Source organism: Calonectris borealis, chromosome 1, assembly GCF_964195595.1.
Source record: "Calonectris borealis chromosome 1, bCalBor7.hap1.2, whole genome shotgun sequence".
NCBI lineage: Eukaryota > Metazoa > Chordata > Aves > Procellariiformes > Procellariidae > Calonectris > Calonectris borealis.
Window position 1 is genome coordinate 61,471,674 of NC_134312.1, and position 18,275 is coordinate 61,489,948.

The 18,275-nt window shown below is 40.0% G+C and overlaps 2 protein-coding genes across 12 annotated transcripts in view; one reads left to right on the forward strand and one right to left on the reverse strand.

Annotated features, from left to right (window-relative positions):
- Positions 1 to 14,711, forward strand: part of APPL2 (adaptor protein, phosphotyrosine interacting with PH domain and leucine zipper 2) — a 40,930-nt gene extending 26,219 nt beyond the window's left edge. For both annotated transcript variants that reach the window (XM_075157054.1, XM_075157060.1), the window contains exons 10-21: positions 4,791 to 4,949; positions 6,057 to 6,245; positions 6,564 to 6,606; positions 6,684 to 6,740; positions 6,855 to 6,943; positions 8,540 to 8,692; positions 8,816 to 8,868; positions 10,401 to 10,575; positions 11,257 to 11,293; positions 11,425 to 11,565; positions 12,266 to 12,313; positions 13,134 to 14,711. In XM_075157054.1, coding sequence (XP_075013155.1) covers positions 4,791 to 4,949; positions 6,057 to 6,245; positions 6,564 to 6,606; positions 6,684 to 6,740; positions 6,855 to 6,943; positions 8,540 to 8,692; positions 8,816 to 8,868; positions 10,401 to 10,575; positions 11,257 to 11,293; positions 11,425 to 11,565; positions 12,266 to 12,313; positions 13,134 to 13,262 — 1,273 coding nt within the window. In that variant the 3' untranslated portion in view covers positions 13,263 to 14,711. The remainder of the gene's footprint in view (positions 1 to 4,790; positions 4,950 to 6,056; positions 6,246 to 6,563; positions 6,607 to 6,683; positions 6,741 to 6,854; positions 6,944 to 8,539; positions 8,693 to 8,815; positions 8,869 to 10,400; positions 10,576 to 11,256; positions 11,294 to 11,424; positions 11,566 to 12,265; positions 12,314 to 13,133) is intronic.
- Positions 14,712 to 14,741: 30 nt separating this feature from the next.
- Positions 14,742 to 18,275, reverse strand: part of WASHC4 (WASH complex subunit 4) — a 42,898-nt gene continuing 39,364 nt past the window's right edge. For 9 of the 10 annotated variants that reach the window (XM_075157002.1, XM_075156995.1, XM_075156988.1 and 6 more), the window contains 2 exons: positions 17,972 to 18,047; positions 14,742 to 17,248 (listed from right to left, as the gene is read on the reverse strand). In XM_075157002.1, the coding sequence (XP_075013103.1) occupies positions 17,980 to 18,047 (68 nt within the window). In that variant the 3' untranslated portion in view covers positions 14,742 to 17,248; positions 17,972 to 17,979. Of the gene's footprint in view, positions 18,048 to 18,275 lie in introns of all 10 variants that reach the window. The other variant, XR_012674593.1, reaches the window with a different exon arrangement.

Sequence of the window (18,275 nt, forward strand, 5' to 3'; positions counted from 1 at the left end):
TACTTCCTGTACCTCTATACTTATTTATATATCTTTTCACACTCACATCTGAAATAAATCCCTCCACAGTGTACATAGCATTTGTACAGACTGGAGAACAGATTTTAAACTCCCTTGAAATAGTACCCTTTATTTAGTGAGGCTAGAGCACCTTGCTTGTGTCTTACAGGCACAGTGAGGATCCTGCCATTGGATCCTCACCACAGAATAAGCCCTTGTTTTCCAAAGCCTGATGGATTTGAATTCTGGATAGTACACAGTAGTAAATGGAAGCAAAAATAGGCTAGTCAGCTGGCTTGCTGAGTCTGGTTTTTGTGTTTTAAGTCTGTCACGCAGCAAAGCTTGAAAGTACAACTCAAATGTAACTAGTGCAGGAATGTGACATCTTCGGAAAAACCAAAAGAGAAGCTTGCAAAATACTGAATGACACTGTGCAGCTTAGCAATTACTGACACAGGACATGATTTTCATGACTTAAGATTACACAGCCACTGAAAACCGTGCTGCCCACTCCTTTCCTTCTTTAGTGCTGCGGATCACAAGGCCTCAGTGAGTCAGATCTGCTTGCTAATCAAGCTAAAAGCTTTTTATTTGTCAGATTTGTTCTCTTGGAACAACAATGCGATGAGACCCATTGTGCAGTTACAGAATTTCAGCAGTGATGTAGTTTTGCATCTATTTTAAGCTGATTGTGAAACTGAGTCTTCATATTTAAAAATATTTTCATTCATACAGTGAATATTGCTAACAGTGTAAAAACACGTTAAGAGAGGACAGATCATTAAAATATTCTCAGTAACCAATTGGTCTAATTGCCACAAATGCATATAATTTCAGAATTGTCAGCTTTTCTTTCCTTTCTACCCTGGAGATAAGAGAAATACACATTAGGAAGAGGGATCCAGTCTTGGGAACTATGAAAATGCCAGGGCAGTTTTGTCGGAAGCAATTTGTGGTGCAACAAAAATGATGATCAAAAGATTCATTGAAGTAGTGCTTATGTAAAAACAGACAGTACTGTTCCATTTTATTTCAAAATTGAATTTAAATAATTCTTATTCTGACATTTAATGGTAACGTTGAAAGGCACTAGCTTGCAAAATATGGTCTAATTTAATTCAGATCTGATGATACTACTCAGCCTTTATAACTCAGCCTCTCATATGACTTGGCTAGGTGGTAAGGTGCACACAGCTGGTCTCATTTTGGAGGTGATGTGGGAGCTTAGGAAGTCTCAGCTTTCTAAAGATGTGGAAAAGCTGGAAATAAGCTAACATGAAACAGACTAACACCAGGATGCAAGAATGACTCTTCTTCTGGCCAGTCAGACACTGCTTAGTGCTGACTTAAATGCAGCACTGTGTCTCTAGATTACTTCAACAGTTAGAGGATATCACCAACTTCTATAAAAGACTGGGGAGAACGAGAGAAGAATCGTATGTATTGCCTTGTGCTTTTCCACAGGGTTTTTGCCACTTGTCAGAGACAAGATAGTGGACTACATGGATCTCTGGTCCTATTGTGTACAGCCTGTGTTATGTGCTCGTGTTCTCCAAAATGTTTAACCACTTGGGCAGGAAGTAGGGAGAAAGTTGCTTATTGCATAGGTGCAGGTATTAATGACTTTCTAAGGTATGCAATGATAACTATTCGTATGTTCCCACCTCATGAGTTTTCCTAGTAGCCTGGATACAGTTAATAACTCCTCAGGTTTGGAAAAGTTAATAAAGAAATAAAATATTTGCTAGTATTGTTTCTCTGGAAGTCAAAGAACAGCTGCTGCAGTATGGGCCTCAAGAGGTCATCTACGCTCTCCTGCTGAGAGCAGGGTCAGTTAGAGCAGAGTGCTCAGCACTGTGTCCAGTCAAATTTTGAGCATCTCTCTCTGTCTGTCTGTCTCTCTCTCACACATGGCATGCACTGTATCTGGTTACAGCTTGTGTCCATTGTCTCCCATCCTATCACTGTGCACCTCCAAGAAGGGTCTAGCTCCATCTGCTGTATACCCTCCCATCATGTAATTAAGCTAGCAGTAAGATCCCCCCCTTAGCCTTCATTTCATGAGGCTGAAAAACAATTCTTGCAGCTTCTTCTCATGTCACACGTTCTGCCCCCTAGCCATCTTGATGGCTCTTCACTTGACTTTGTTTCTGTCTTTCCTGTGCTGGGGCACCAAAACTAGACACAGGACTCCTGTTGGAGTCTCACAAGTGTTGAACAGATGGGAATAATTACTTCCTTTGAACTGCTGGCTATACTCTTGCTCATGCAGCCCAGGATGTGACTGTCATTTTTTTGCCACAAGGGCATGGTGCTGGCTTATGTTCAATTTGTCCTCTAGGACCGCAGGGTCCTTTGCTGAAAGTTGCTTTCTATCCAGATGCCTCCCATCCTTTACAGTTGCATGGGGTTATTCCATCCCAGGCAGAACTTTGTATTTGTCTTTGCTGAACTTCATGAGGTTCCTGTCTGCCCATTTCTGCAGCATGTCAAGGTCCCTCTGAACGGCAGCCCTCCACTCTACCGTATCTGTCAGTCAGTCTTCCCAATTTGGTGTCATCTGTTCCTATGGGTTGTCCAGCTCTTATTAAAGACTGTAAACCTGTAAGCCTCAGTACTGATCCATGAGGAACATCACTAATAGCTGGGTACCAGTTGGGCTTTGTCTCACTGATTACAATCCTTTGAGCTCAGTAGTCCAGCCATGTTTTCTACCCATCTTGTAGTTGACTCCTCCAGTTTGTATTTCACCAATTTGGCTCTAAGGGTACTATGGGAGACCATGTGAAAGGTCTTGCTGAAGTCAAGTGAGAGAGCATCCACGGCTCTTCTCCTGTCCACCAAGCTAGTCATTGCATCACAGAAGGCAATTAGGATGGTCAGGCATGATTTGCCCTTGGTAAATCTGTGCTGGCTGTTCCCAGTTGGCTTCTTGTCCTTTGTGTGTTTGGAAATGGCTGGAGAATTTCCTCCGTAACTTTCCCAAGGGCTGAGGTGTGGCTGACTGGCTTGTAGTTCCTCAGATTGTTTTTCTTGCCTGTCTCAAAGGCAGATGTGACCCTTGCCTTTTTTTCAGTCATTAGGAACCTCCCCTGACTGCAGTGAACTTTTGAAGATGATAGAGACCAGCCTTCCAGGGACATTAGCCAGCTCCCTCAGGACCTCAGTTCACAGAACATGTAGCCAGACCTCATGTTTGCAGAAGGGCAGTGCAAACAGATGGTCTAAAACCATTTTCTACTTCCTTGTCCAGAGATGCACCAAATAGTGCTTGCAGCTGACATGGAGATCTAAGCCCTTTTATGTATAGTTTATCTAATGGGGGGGGTTAAATATTGTATTAATTATGTCACATTTTCAAAATGGTAGGCCTTTAGTTGCTTTCTGATTGTGCCTGTTGCATTGATGTGTATTGATCAGAAGAGTCTGCAAGTGAAACACAGACTTACTAAGGTTGATGGCAGGTTTACTGGTGTCATGGCACTGTCAAGTGGTCTGTGGGAACCTCTGAAAATTAAGTGGCTCCCAATGATTGTCTGACGGTAGAGCTGAAAAAAAAATGATGAAGGTATTTCATTGGCATATGATGATGACTGACCTCTCTGCTTGCTTGTTCCAGTAAAATGGCTGCTCTATTTCCCCCTTTATGCCAAATGTGTCTTACAGGAAGGTTATGAATACATAGATATTGAGCACTGCCGTATATATCTGTATAATGCTACTGCAATGAATTATCACTTACTTTCTGAGTTAAATTTTGCACTCAGATATACCTTCACAGTTACCACTTTCAGTAAACTGGATTTTTACAGATGCGTTGAAAAAGAGCTCAGTTTTGCCAGCCTGCACCAAGGATGTTTTCTGAATCACACCAAAGCGGAAGACAGTATTATAAACAAAAATTAAAGCTAAATTGAGACTTCAGCTATAGATTTTGTTATTGTATTGTTCTGAATTCATGGAAAACTTACTGTTGAAAAGCTGTGACCAGTTAATAGGTGGTCTCATGGCAGGAATTCCTGCATGTTACACAGTTGCAGGAATTGGACAAAGTTCTGTGAAAGCCAGGAGATACTATAGTAAAGCCTACTTTGAACTGTGCCACTATACTGGGGCAACATCTATATATGGTCAGTAGTGTAAATTCATACAAGCATTGCTTTTAGAAGCTGTCTCTCTCAAAAAATAAACATAACTCTTCACTCTCAACACTTAAGCATTTCATGTGTGCTCATTTCAGTCGTACAAAACAATGTCATAATTCTCATCATTATCTCTCTATACTGTCTGGGGAAAGAAGATAACTACGTTTAGAACAAATTGCAAAAAAGAAAGCATAGCTACTGTATGAGACATATTGAGAGTAATATCTTCAAGCTGGGCTTTCAAAATAAAGAGCAAGGGGAAATCCTGGCTGTGCTTTTTCTGCCAGCCTGCCAAAGATAGCCATATTTTCCTTAAACCATTGTTAATACCTTCAGAGCACATGCTCTTGTCTCTTTAGGCTCAGATGACATTTTCTGGGAGTAGTTCCCTATTGTCTGCCTCTTCCTTCCATTCTTTCCTAAATGCACTGATTTATCTAGGCCTTAGAGAAAGCCTTGGACATGTAGTCTTACATTATATTTCCTATAAAGTCTGTTCTAAAAATAAACTTTATCCTTGCACTACTCTCCAATATAATCTCAACTAGTATTTTTGTTCATTTTGGCTTACAGATGTTAGCTATATCCTGGTATAAGTTGACTAATGATGGCTTTGGGTTTCTTGTTGTGTTGTTTTTTTTCCAGCATACAGGGAGAGCTGGATGCTGAAGCTGAAAAAATGAGGGTATCCCAGCAGGACTTAATTGCAGTTAATGAATCTGTTTACACCCCTGATTCTGATGTAACTTCACCTGCTATCAATAGAAATCTCATCCAGAAGGCTGGCTACCTTAATCTTAGAAAGTAAGACAACTGTTGCTACCTGCTGGTTTGTTTAGTTGCTGACTAGTTGCTACATTTTTTTTCTTCTTATAAGGTCGTAAAGACTCCTCAGCTAATGACGTTTGAGGCTCCTGAGTCACTGTGGTAGCTGTACTCTTCAGCTCCTAAGTATCTCTGTCATCTTTGGAAATGTGTTTTAGAAGCTTAAACAAAATTAGAGGCATTTGAGACTGTTTTCCTGAAAACAGAAGTTTACTTCTGGTTGAATTCACCTACAGGGATGATTTCCTGCATTCAAGTGGCTAAAAATTAGAAACTGATGGGGCTAGGTTCAGATTGTTCCCAGTTCTTAGGGCTAATGAAAACATAGTGTTTACAAAAATAAACAGCTATATTTTGTAGTTAATATATGTTTTCATAAATGACCTCCTTTACATAAATGAAAGCTTTATGGACAGTGCAAGTGCATAGCTTCGAATATATACCATACGTAGAGTTACCTCTGCAGGTCTTCCAAATAAAATTTTCCATCAGCTTCCACAGGAGCTATGTATTGGTGGCATATAGTAACCCTGTTTATGGGATTGCTTAAATATTAGTTTATTTCTATTTGACTAGTGTTGTTTTTTTTTTTTGGTGAGTGGACATTTATTAATTTCTTTTAGCATTCTAAGAGCTGGATTACAATATAATAGGACTCTGTAGCTAGGGAGAAGATGGACTCTGAGATACTACTTGCAGAAGATCCTTTTTTTTAAATGATGATTCTTTGTGCTGAAATTGTTCATGCTACTCTTCAGCTTGAAAATCCTCCTTTTTTTTTATCCAGCTTAATAGTATTTCATGTCAGTTACTCAATACCAATAATTCTTTTACTCCTTAACTAGGAGATACTGCAGAGAATGTTTTTAACTTGGGATTTTTGGAATTAGTTTAATTCTTCAGCTTTCATTAAGTCTGCTAGGACTAGGTGCTCCTTTTACTTCTTAACAGATACTCATCATAAAAAAAAAAATCCAGGGTTAAACATAAAGTTCAGATTAGCATCAGGATACGTTTGCAGTTTCATATACGTTTGGAGTAATTTCTAAATAGTAATGAGTCTTCATTACTGTATCTTCTCTTCAGTAAAACAGGTCTGGTGACCACAACTTGGGAAAGACTGTATTTCTTCACTCAAGGTGGCAACTTGATGTGTCAGCCAAGGGGAGCAGTAGCTGGAGGATTGATTCAGGACCTGGACAACTGCTCTGTTATGGCTGTAGACTGCGAAGACAGAAGATACTGCTTTCAGATCACTACTCCTACAGGCAAAGCGTATGAGACAGGTTTTATTTGAGGACAGCCAGTCACACCTACCCTTTCAGATGCTATTTCATGTAAAACATGCTTGCTATAATAGTAAGCCTTTCTGGGTTTCCAGAAGGGTGTTTCCAAATTAAAAGCATGTTCCTTCCCATCCTCCCCCACAACTGCCTGAACAGCACATGCGGTATCCTTTAGCTGCAGCTCATTTGTGATTTTTGTTCCCTTGATGGTTAATAGATACAAAGCTTAGAGACGTTGTTATAAGACCTGGAGTCAAACAGTACTGGTATACACTGTCAGCACTGATACACTATGTTTATATTTTAGGGGTATAACCCTTCAAGCAGAAAGCAAGAAAGAATACGAGGAGGTAAAAATATTTTCTTAATGCTGTTATTCTTGTATACAAGTGAGTTTGAAGAGTTTAATTTCATTTTTCCCTTCCAGTGGATATGTGCCATCAACAACATCTCCAGACAGATCTATCTCACGGACAATCCAGAGGTGGGAGCCTGTTTCCATCTTTCAGTCTGTTCCTTCCAACTTGCTTTCCCATTGTTCTTTACATGGCAATGTAAAGTACGTATGTAAAAGAGCTGTTTGGTCTTGTTTTCGTAGGCAGCTGCAATCAAGTTAAATCAGACAGCCCTACAAGCAGTGACTCCCATTACCAGCTTTGGGAAAAAACACGAAGTTCACCACTCCAGGTAACATTCTCACTTGCACGGACTAGAGACTATGCGCTCAGTCATGCTCTTTTTACAGGGCAACAGTCACCCAGGAGAAAGCCCTGTCTAGGCCCTGGCTTTACAAGCCTGTGTGTTCCAGCAAATTCCTCTGCTGATGATGTTTCCTACTGAAAGCTGTAAGAGATGCTAAATGTTGAGGGTAATGCTTATCGCTCCACATTACAGCTTTGAAGCTCCTTGCGCTTGCCACTGGGATTTTGCTGTTTCCTCAGAAACAAACACAATGCTTTATTTGTAAGTGCTTTGCTGTAAGGGAATGACTTGTAATGTGGGTAATACAGCAGAGTCCCCAGTATACACTGAAGCAAGTATATTCTTGTATATTACCTCAAGCAGTTCCTGTCAGTCTGTCACAGGAATATGCCTTACACAGCTGTCAGAATAATTACTGTTGTTCTCCTGTGCTCATTCAGGTCAATCATTAAAGCTCTCCTCCTTCAAAAATTGTTAATAATGCTCTAGGATATGCTTATATTCAAAATAGATATTTTATGTATCATTTCTTTGCATCCACATGATCCCAGCATCTTCCTCAGTGGGAATTCTTCAGACTTCATCAGAGTTGGCTTTCAAGCCCAGTGCTGGACTGAAATCCTGCTTTCAGAAGCAGTGTGATAAGTAAAATAGGCAAGTTTGTCACACTGACTTCAACATGAAGAGACTTCTCTGCAAGCTTTGTCAGAAAATTGTAAATTCTTACTCAGATATTTAGGGCTAGAAATTCAAACCTTTTCCAGATCTTCTGCCACTCAGGCCAGTGATTTATGATTCCCTTTATTATGATTGCTTACAGATTTCAAAGATTCCCTATAGCTATGGGGAATGCCAGTCAATTTCTTTCTAATTTTATTCACAGTACAGCTGTTTCACTTCGATTACAGATTTATAAATAGAAGAGTATTGCCATCTATTTCACTGGGCAAAGGAAATAGCTATTTCATTGACAACTAATCTCCCAAGTCACTTTTACATCTGTATGCAACCAGAAAACTTTCTAGAAATAGAAGGGTACCATGTGTAGTGATGTGTATGGTTACAACTTCTGTAGCTGTGGGAAGATTAGCATTTCATTCTCTTTGAGAAAGCAAAGAAATCTGACCCCGTGTGTAACACTTCTTCTCAGCTATCACATTGTAACAAGCTTGTGGCCAAGTAAGATCTTAAAAAGATGTCCGGATTGCCCTTGACAGCGGTAGACACACGTGCAGGTCTCTGCTGTTTGAACTGATAACGTGGCTGTAAATATGGACACTAGAGGGCAGGGAGGCAAACAGCAACCTATTGCGGAAGGTCTGCCCACACTCGGAGGTGCTGTGCGTTCAGGTTTAATATACCAGCATTTACTTTTTTCCTGAATAATTTTAGGTACAAAAAAATAAACGAGATTTTATTAGAGACCTCAGTAACAGCTAAATAGGAGAATACTTTTATTTATGTTTATGTATACTGGTTCAGTCCCACTCTGGATTTCTGAATAGTCTTGTCTCCCTTCCAAAGCAAAGATGAGGTGTCATTGATTGATTGAAACATTTTTTTTTTCCATTTTCACTTCAGCCAGAATGTAAAAAATATGGAAAATGATAAAATAATTCCCAGTGAATCAGCTGGCATTCAAGACTCCACACAACTCATTGCTCCTGGAACACCGATTCAATTTGATATCGTACTGCCTGCCACAGAATTCCTGGACCAGAACAGAGGTGGCAGGTACGGCCAGAGACAGTGATCACTCACTTCAACAGAGTGATTTCAGGGGAGAAAATCAGGTACTGCAGCATGTGTGTGTGGTGACCAGAATCTGTAATTAGAGTTTTTATTCTTATTTCATAGGCGTGCAAATCCATTTGGGGAATCTGAAGACAGCAGCAAAGATGAGGAGGAAGGTCAGTGCTTCATTTTTCCAGATAAAATTAGTCATGATTTTAGGCCTAATTCAGCTGTCAGCTATCCAGTGGCTTTTAATGAAAACACCCAACACCATGGAGCAGCGGTAACAGGCCCACAGTACAGTTGAAGGTAGTTACCTTTCAGAAGCCTTTTAAACATCACTTCCTGTGAAAACAAACACTTTTTTCCTTGACTGTCCAAACTGTATTCCAGATTAGGTTTATTTCAGATGTTTAAAGGCAAAAAGATTTCGTTTGCTTGGGTTTTGTCTTCCTTTTTTTTTTTTTTAAAGTAGCTGTTGACTTGTTTAGAAAAGGTTTGATGGGACTGTATTATAATTCTGCTCAAGTAGCCATTATTACCCACATGTACTGTGAAATGCACAATCTAAATCTCACAGAGGCCCAGCATATAGCTAGCAGCAGCAACGTGTCTCTCAGCAAAAGGAGAGTTTCTTACTGCTGCCCCCTTTCCCTCCTCCCAGTGATGTGCCAGTAAAAGTCAGCAGATCTGACCTTTCTCTACCAGCACATGCAGGGCTCAGACCCTGGCTGTTCTCATCTTCCTCTGTGCCAGTTACAACCGCTGTCTGGAACCAGCAGCCCCTGTCACAAAACTACTCGCAGAACCAAAGCAAAACCTACTGATCTGAACACTCTCGCTTGCATGTGCTGTCCCATTGCAAGGTAGGATGGTTGCAAGCCGCCTGACAGCAGAGTAGCTGTAACAAGCAGGCACCTCTGCACTGGCAGCAGCGGCAGCAGCAGCACCCTGCCCCGCTGCAGCACGGAGAAGAGAGTACAATGCTTAGGTGACTGCCCTGCGTCTCAGACCGCACAAGTGGATCTGCGTGCCTCAGCTCAGGCTGATGCTTAACAATCTTTGTGGTGTCTTGTGCAATGTAGACACAGCTGTCGTGGCCTTCGAGCAGTCACGTTCAGCAGGACTCATCCTGCTTTACCTTGCTCACCACCAACCATAAAGGGAGCCTGATCAAATGATGGCTTTGTCGCATAGCGGCTACTTAGTTGTAAATAGGAGTCTTATGCTGGTAGTCAATGAGCAAGGAAGGATTTAATGAAAACCTCATTGGAACCAGCTGCATGGAAGGTCAGAAGGACACAGAGGAACATACAAGGTTTAAAGGTAAGAGTTAATTTGATGGAAGCCAAGGCTTTTGCATAATCATAAATTTATCACAGTTTATGTGCATCTGATAACAAGATGGGCAAGTGAATTTTACTAGCTAATCAAATAAGGTATAAAGGACCAGTTACTCTTTTAAAGCTTCCAAGCAACTGTGATTTTGTGGTGTTTTTTTTTTTCCCTACTCGCTGCCAGTCCAAGCACTGTTTAAAACTGGGTCAGAGCACTGCCTGGCTCATAGCAGGAAGTCACCACCCCTGCGGTCACCACCCACAGGTTTAGTGTTGAATTTCCGAAGTGAAAAAAATAATTTCATTGATAACTTCAGCTACTGGAACATTGAAGCAGCACAGTGAAGGACGTCACGCCTTTTATCTTCCAGATTCACTCTTGCAGCAGATGTTCGTAGTTCGGTTTTTAGGATCTATGGCTGTTCAGTCAGATGACACAAGTGAGGTGATTTATGAAGCTATGAGACAAGTGTTAGCTGCTCGTGCCATTCACAACATATTCCGTATGACTGAATCCCATCTCATGGTCACCAGCAAGAACTTGAGGTACTGTAAAATCTTCAACTTGTCAACATTCTGTTCTCTTCATGCAACTTGTGATTAGTAAAGTATTTCTAGTTTTGTTTTTCCAAGAAATACACCGTTTGAGGGAGCAAGATCCCGAGATTCACTTCACTTAGTAAAAACGTCTCTCTTCTTACTCTGTAGTATCTAGAAGTCATCCTCCTGACTAAGTTGTAAGAACATCCTACGAAAATTTAGGGGATGCAGTGGGGCTATAAGGCCCTGCAAAGATACAGGAAAAGATGCAGAAAAATGCATTGGAAGATTCTTTTCCCTTACATGTAGTAACAACAAGAGAGCCATTGCTGTCCTGTTGTCAGTGTTGCCACCGTAGAGTATGTTGACATAAGACATTCACTGTGGCTGGAGTGTGTTTATGTCCACATGCATACGAGTGTATTAGCCCATACACTCAGGATGCGTACCAAATTAGTGACTCGGAAAGATACTGTGACCTGCATATGTCAAGCAGTTGAGAGTCAGAGTTGAACCTTGCCATCGACTGACTTGAAATCACAGATAAAGCACTTGATTCTGTGCAGATGTTTCTTCCTCTGTAAAATTGCTATAGTGATTGCCTTATTATTATAAAGCACCTTGAAATTACTAAGAATCACTCTAAAATCATTTACTTCCTTTTTTTTCCCCTACTCATAATTGCAGGTTAATAGATCCTCAAACCCAAGTTACACGAACAAGTGTAAGTAACTTTTGTTTTGAATCTGGTTTTCTACCACAGCACTGAATGCTCAGTCACATGAACTTGAGCTCTTGACCAAGCTAACCATATGCTGGTTAAAAAAAATAAATTTTTTTATTATACTTTTCCAGTTTGAACTCGCCACTGTGACACAGTTTGCTGCTCATCAGGATAACAGGCGACTGATTGGCTTTGTGGTCCATCTCAGTGAGACGCTGGGAGAAGAATCCATGAGCGCATATATTTTTGAGAGCAACACAGAAGGGGAAAAGGTTTGCATAACATTTAATAAAATACTTTATTTAGAAAACAGGTCTTAGGCTTCTTGGCTTACGCATCTGGGAAACAGTGCTATAGAAACAAGAGAAGCTCAATTTCTTGCCAAGAAAACATGCCTTAACATGCAAGCCTTTGATGGCTTCTGTCTAAAAAGGACCAAATTTACAGGTAATGCAGCAGCATGTACAACAAGGAGGAAAGGATGCGGTTACAAATACGAGCATTAAGAGATAGGGGAAAAGGGGTGTGTCTAGTACCAGCACTAATAAAAATGAATGTCAGCTATGTTGAGACATACGTACATCTGTAAAGCTTTCAAAGACAAGACAGCCATACTGTGTTAACACCACTGGGTGCTCGCTGCATATGGTAATAACAGACTACTAGAAATAAGGAACGTGCTGGAGAATTTTTGTCTTCAAAAACAATACCACTCTTACATGCACTGGAAAAGATCCCCCAGGTTTGGAAATAAAGTTTGGTGAATGAAACCGAGTTGAGTACAAAGATTTACCAGCCTAAGTGAGCTTTGAAGCAGAACCTAAGACAGTTTTATGTAGTTAGCATGGTGAACTGGTATTCCACCTCTGCTTTTAGACCTGTATTTAAAACTTAGTCTGCATTGACACTTCTGTGCTTTAGTCCCAACCAAACCAAACCAAAACTGAACTTTACATACGTTTCTTTTTTTAGATTTGCTACGCCATTAGCTTGGGAAAAGAAATCATTGAGGCACAGAAGGTAAGTTTGTTCCATTCCCCATGTCTGTGTTGTGATACATCATATTCTGCTTTTGGTTGCACTGCCCAGGGACCTCTGGTGTGCATGAGAAAAAGGAACTGCTGTTCCTCTTAACGACAAAGTTTGCAGAGGCAAGCCCCTGGGTAGTTCATGCAAACATGAACTCTGAGTAGCTTCATTTGAGATAAAATTTGCCACCCTAAATCAAATTCAGAACTATACAAATCCAGTTGTTCATGTTTGAAAGAAAGCTGTGAGCAAAGTTTTCAAAAAACCCCAAACAAACGCTGTGGGATGAAGTGTAAATCACACACATTGCTGTTTCACTTTCAGAAACTCATATTCCTTCCTCCCGTAGGGAAGAAAAACAGTGTTTTTCCACTTTAAATGAATGGCAAAGTTACCTAGCCCCTTGTAGATACATTCATCTATATAATATGTGACACTAATCCATTAATATTTGCTGTATATTTTTGCTCCTAAGATATCAGAACAAGTTGGGGGAATGAGCTTTTAGTCACAGGAAATAAGCACAGGTATAGCAAATAATTTATTTAGACAGTTATTTTTCTCCCTGTTTTTCAGTAATTACATCAATGCCAGACAAGAACAGCAAAATAAAGGCTCAAAATGAATGACCACCCAAGGGGTGGTTTTACTGAACCAAAAGGGATTATTTATTTTTCAAAACTGTAGTCTAAAGATTGTCATTAAAAAAAAAAGTTGCAAAACCTTAACAAGAAGTACTGGGAGAACTCTGCGCTCCTCACAGATCGCTGTGGCCTGCTAAACCCTTCTTTTTTTGTGTGTTTTTCTTCAGGACCCAGAAGCACTGGCTCAGCTAATGAAGTCTGTGCCACTAACAAATGATGGAAAGTTCATGCTTCTGAATGATCAGTCAGAAGAGGATGGAACCATGCATGAAGAAGGGGAGGAGTCAGAAGCATAAAAAACTTGTCGTTCCTGCAGCCTGCGTTGGGAGCAGGAAAAGCAGGGAGTCGTTTTTTGGTTTTCAGTCACCTGCGCACATACAAGGCCAGCTTCTCTCTTCCTGCTGGAGAGAGCGTGGTGCCTTTGCAGTGGAGTTTCCTCTGGATTTACAATGGAACAACAGCGGGACTTGGCCTTTGAGGCTTTTTGCATTTGTGAATGCGCAGTGTATAGGTGGGTCGGGGAAGCTGACAATCTTCGGGAATGTTTCAGCATTAGCCTCTTGCTGCTGGTAGTTAGGACAGCACAGCTGTCAGCCACAAAGGGTTAATGTCACTTCTTCAGATTTACATGGTGAGCAGCCTACAGTTCCACTGAAATTAGTGCAAGTTGTAAGCTGTTGGCTCCTTTAACAAATATCAGGCCTCAAATTTTCCTACCATAGTCAATTTTCATAGTTTGCATGATTATGTGCATCTGAATGAAGGTTAAAAATGCACTATTATTTACTTTTATTTTTCAGATGAAGTTATTTTTAGTCTAGTCTAAGTGTAACAAGATTTATCTTTTGTGCTAGCCTATTTACAAAACAATTTGTTAAACACTAAATTTTTCCTATTAATATAATCTATTTTTATATTGCATCTAGAATAAGCTTACAAAATGAATCTAAGTGCCTGCTCTTACCTTTATGGGGACCGCACTCACACATTCTGTAATTAAATAATGGACAAACGTACCTCCTTGATTTATTACTCTAAATACCACTGACATACAAACATCAGAAGTAGTCAATGAATGTGGCATGTTAGTTGTGTGCAGTTTTTCTACGGTTAGGTTTCTTAAAAGTCAAGTTGCCAGAGATGATAATTGTAGGACGAATAAGTACTTTCATAATAAGAATTCTTTGTATTTTTAACATTATGGTGACATGCAACAGCTGAGTCTACCAGCAATCTTCGGTTTTAAGAAACTGAGCAATAAAATGCTAGATTGTAAGTCTACAATGTATTGACTAGTCTCATAGTACCTTCCTGAAATTAGACACTAGATAGATACATTTGGCTAATAAGTTTAGATTTTTTCCCTTCCAGTTTAACCTGAAAACATAAGAAACTGTACTTTGCAAGAATAAACAAAACAAACAGTAGTTATTGGGGGGGTGGGGGGAGGGGGGCATAATCTGTGGCATAGTTTGTATTAATCAGGATAAGATAACTGGAACAAATAGCTGAAATTCCTCAAATTTAATTTAACTCTTCTCAAGCACTTAACTAGGAAACTAGATTTTCTGTAAGCAGAACCTGTGCTACAGCATCTGAAAGATCCCCGTTTGCAAGCAGTTGACATGGAATAAATTCAATTTAGCTAGTTGTTGAATGTTTAAAAGAACCATGGAAGAGAACTGTTAGTAAGTGACACGAACACGTCTTCATAAATAAAAGTTGAAGCTGTCTTATTAAAAAAATTGAGCTGATGTTACTGAAGACACTAAGAATGAGGTTCTCAAAATGACATTTATTAACACAGTTTTATGTACATAATGTTCTTCACTCACAAACCAGAGAGACTGAGGTAACAAAACACCATTTTGTACAATGAGTTAGGAAACATTAAGTTACATTTGGTCCTTTGTACCTGAGAAGCTGAAAACAGCTGTTGTTGATGGACATCAGATGAAAACTCAAATCTACTTCTGATTACAGACCACATTAGGACCTCCAGAACCTACCCTTCAGCCACAGCAGTTCACTTCCCAGTGAAGCAAACGCCAGTCTGATGGCTGCAGCAGCCATCACTTACCACTGGTCAATGCAAACACCTTTTGACCTGAGGGCTGCAAGCGAGCTGGGCATCAGCTGTGCTCTGCTCCCCCTAACCATGGCACTGCAAGGAGGAGGGGCAAGGCAGCCCCACGGCTTCTGGCATAAAAGGGCCCAGCACCCTCTCAGAAGCAGGTTGCAAGACCTCTGGCAGAGCAGCTGCTACCACTCGTATGTGCCACAGCCTTGTCACAAGACTGAACACGCAAGGGCAGTGGTGGCAGCTGCCTTCTCAGGGAGAGAGGCTGGCCTTCAGCCTGTTCTGCCCCCGGCTTGAAGGAAAAAAAGCTAGAGATCTGTTTCATGACCCTGCAGCCAACTCATCATCCTCACTCTCCTTTTATCACCTCTGGGAATTTTGAGTGAGTGCGTTCGGTTTGGGGGATTTTTTGTTTTAGCTCCATCATCTCCTCTCCAGACAGCCAGTTAGGGTCCATTTTTTTTCCTATAATTGGAACAGGAGGGCAAAAGCAATGAAAATAGTAGTAGCACCACAGCAAGAATTTTGTACCCCTTTCAAATCCTTGTGCAGGAAAAAGGGATTTAATGTGACTCTCGCTGACAGAGGAGTGTGTGATACCCAAATCCAGGACCCACCTTGTATTTCGGATGAGAAAAGCTTTCTGCATGTATATGCTGCTACATGACAAAAAGAAAGAAGGAAATATAAACTATAATCCTGTATTAGCAAGAATAGCTCTATTATCCCTGTACATATTTGTGTGTATGTATATATTTTTGCCACATACAGTATACATTCAGGTCTCCCAGATTAAACAGGGTTCTATAAAAATAGGCTTATGTCTTTCCTGTAGAATTTCCATTGCCAGAACCACATGAATGTTAACCACTATACATTAAGAAAATGCATTAAGAGTTCAATTTATGTTCAACTGCAAAGTATTACCTATCCAAGATAGTGTCTTTCCAAAAAAACGGGAGGAGGGAAAATACATGTGCAGATTTCATTAGAGCACGGGTAATGTCTTGACTGTACATAGCTACCTTGCAATTCCATCCTGGGGGAAATGAACACCATCTATACGTGACACTGCAGTTGCTGTGGAAGAAGGAAATGTAGCGTTTGGCCGTTCCAAGCCAAGAACTTAAGTGGCTTCAGATGAGATAGGAATATGGAAATATGTGCGCTGCTATTGCAACAGTATTTAAATGAGCAGCAGCAGCAAGAACGCTGATCTCGGCAGCACTACTGAGTGTTCAGTGCGGGCACAATTTGGTCAAAAAAGAAAGTGTACACAAATTACGAAGAAAATGCCTGTATCAAAATAAAAAAGCAAAAATACAGATCAAGTAATGCAGCTTTCTTTAGGGCAGTGTCTATAGTCACAATGAATTAAAAATAAAAACTTCAATGAGCCCAGCTGATTTCAACAGTCCGTGAAGCTTCTGGGTCATGTTTTCGGAACCAATGAAAGAAGGAGTTTCATATCAGTCTTTCCAGTTGCAACAAAACATTTGTCCTAGCTTTCTGAATGTTGAAGTGACTGGCAGGAAAGGGCAAATCAGAAGTACATCAGGAATTGTCTAAACCAGTGACCCAAGGGTGGGTGGAACAATTTGAACCATTAAAACATGACCTTATTTGTAATTAGAAGAGATGAAAGAAGCTGGCAAGTATGGTCTAAAAATACAGTTAAGAGTGCCAAAAAACCCCCCCAAAAGTAATTCTTAGTTGGACTGACTAGAGTAGTTTATTCTAGTTAGTAAGACCTAGAAGTGTTTTATGTTCTGGGAGATTAAAACACAACTGTATCTTTTAATGAAAGTGGTGTTTACTTTTAAGCTAAGTCTAGCTACTTAAGTTAGGAATCTGAGTAACTCTTGCACAATCTAGAACCTCTACTTGCAGGCATTAACAGTTGTTATATTTATACAGAGTTCTCACAGTGTTCAGCAGCTTCTGAAGCCTGCAGTGCAATTATTGTTAATAATCAGGCATGTAAGACTGTATGAACAACACAGATAGTACAACAGACCTACAAAGGCTAGGAAATACAGAATTGAGGCTGAAACTTGCAATTAGGCACAACATATTCATGAAGTGTAAGATCACTTAATAGTTACAGACACCCATCACACAGTGTCTGGTCATAAAAGGAAGAGCTGATTGTGGTTCTGTCTTGGCTCTGGATTTCCTTACTTCTGTAGATGCAAGTCAGACCTTTGGTATGAAATGAGAAGTAATTTATTATCTTAACTTTCCTGGTTTTCCCATTCTCTGATATGAAAAAACAGCAGGGGAAAATAAATGCCTGACAGGATCCTAAGTTCCCACAGTGCAGATACTACCTATAGTAATAATGAAGGTTTGTGGAATAAAACTTTAATAAGGATTTCCATTTTGTATAATAGCTTTAACATACATTCACAACATACACTGTTACACCTCCAGTGTAATCTGTGACTGCATTAAATACAACAGGACTGCATAAAAACATGTCTGAATTAGTTTTTGGACAACAGACACATCATCTTTCTGGTTGAAGAGATGCACCAGTTCAAATCTTAGACCAATGGTCTATGAGTCTTCTTTTTTTTTTTAAATGCTATGTTAGAGATGCAAGAATGCATCTAAAAAGTAATAAGATTTTTTTTTATCTGCACATCTGTACTTTAAAATAACTACCTCCAAGGTCAACATTTTATATAATTATTTTCAATCTAAAGAAAGTGCTGTAAATAATGTAAACTCCTCAAAAATAGGAGTTTCTACAGGAAATATAGACAAACACAGACCTAGCCTCACTGGACGCTAGTATACTACTGTACATTTTCTCTTGGGTTTAACGGATCAAGTAATCAAATCTAAAGCTTTTACCCCTACAGAGTGTCACTGATAACGACAAGAACATGAATTATTTGAGTAAGTAAGCATCACTCATACCAGCCATATCATTTCACAACAGGATCTGCAGGCGTAGGGTTGGAAAGATCTCCGTTGCTTGCTTTAATGGATTCTTCTACAAAAATAAAAAATAAACACATGGATCATGTTTAACATTTTATTCAAGGCAGTAAAAACAAAGCCTTAGCATATATATTATGCTGATGTCATAACACACTTGATACAGTATACCATGGTCAGCATATGCAAACTGACCTTGCCACACAAAGGGTCCTGGCCCTATGAAGAAATCTCTATTTGGGGTGAAAGGTTTTTGCAATCAGTAGAACTTGTGTAAAGATTA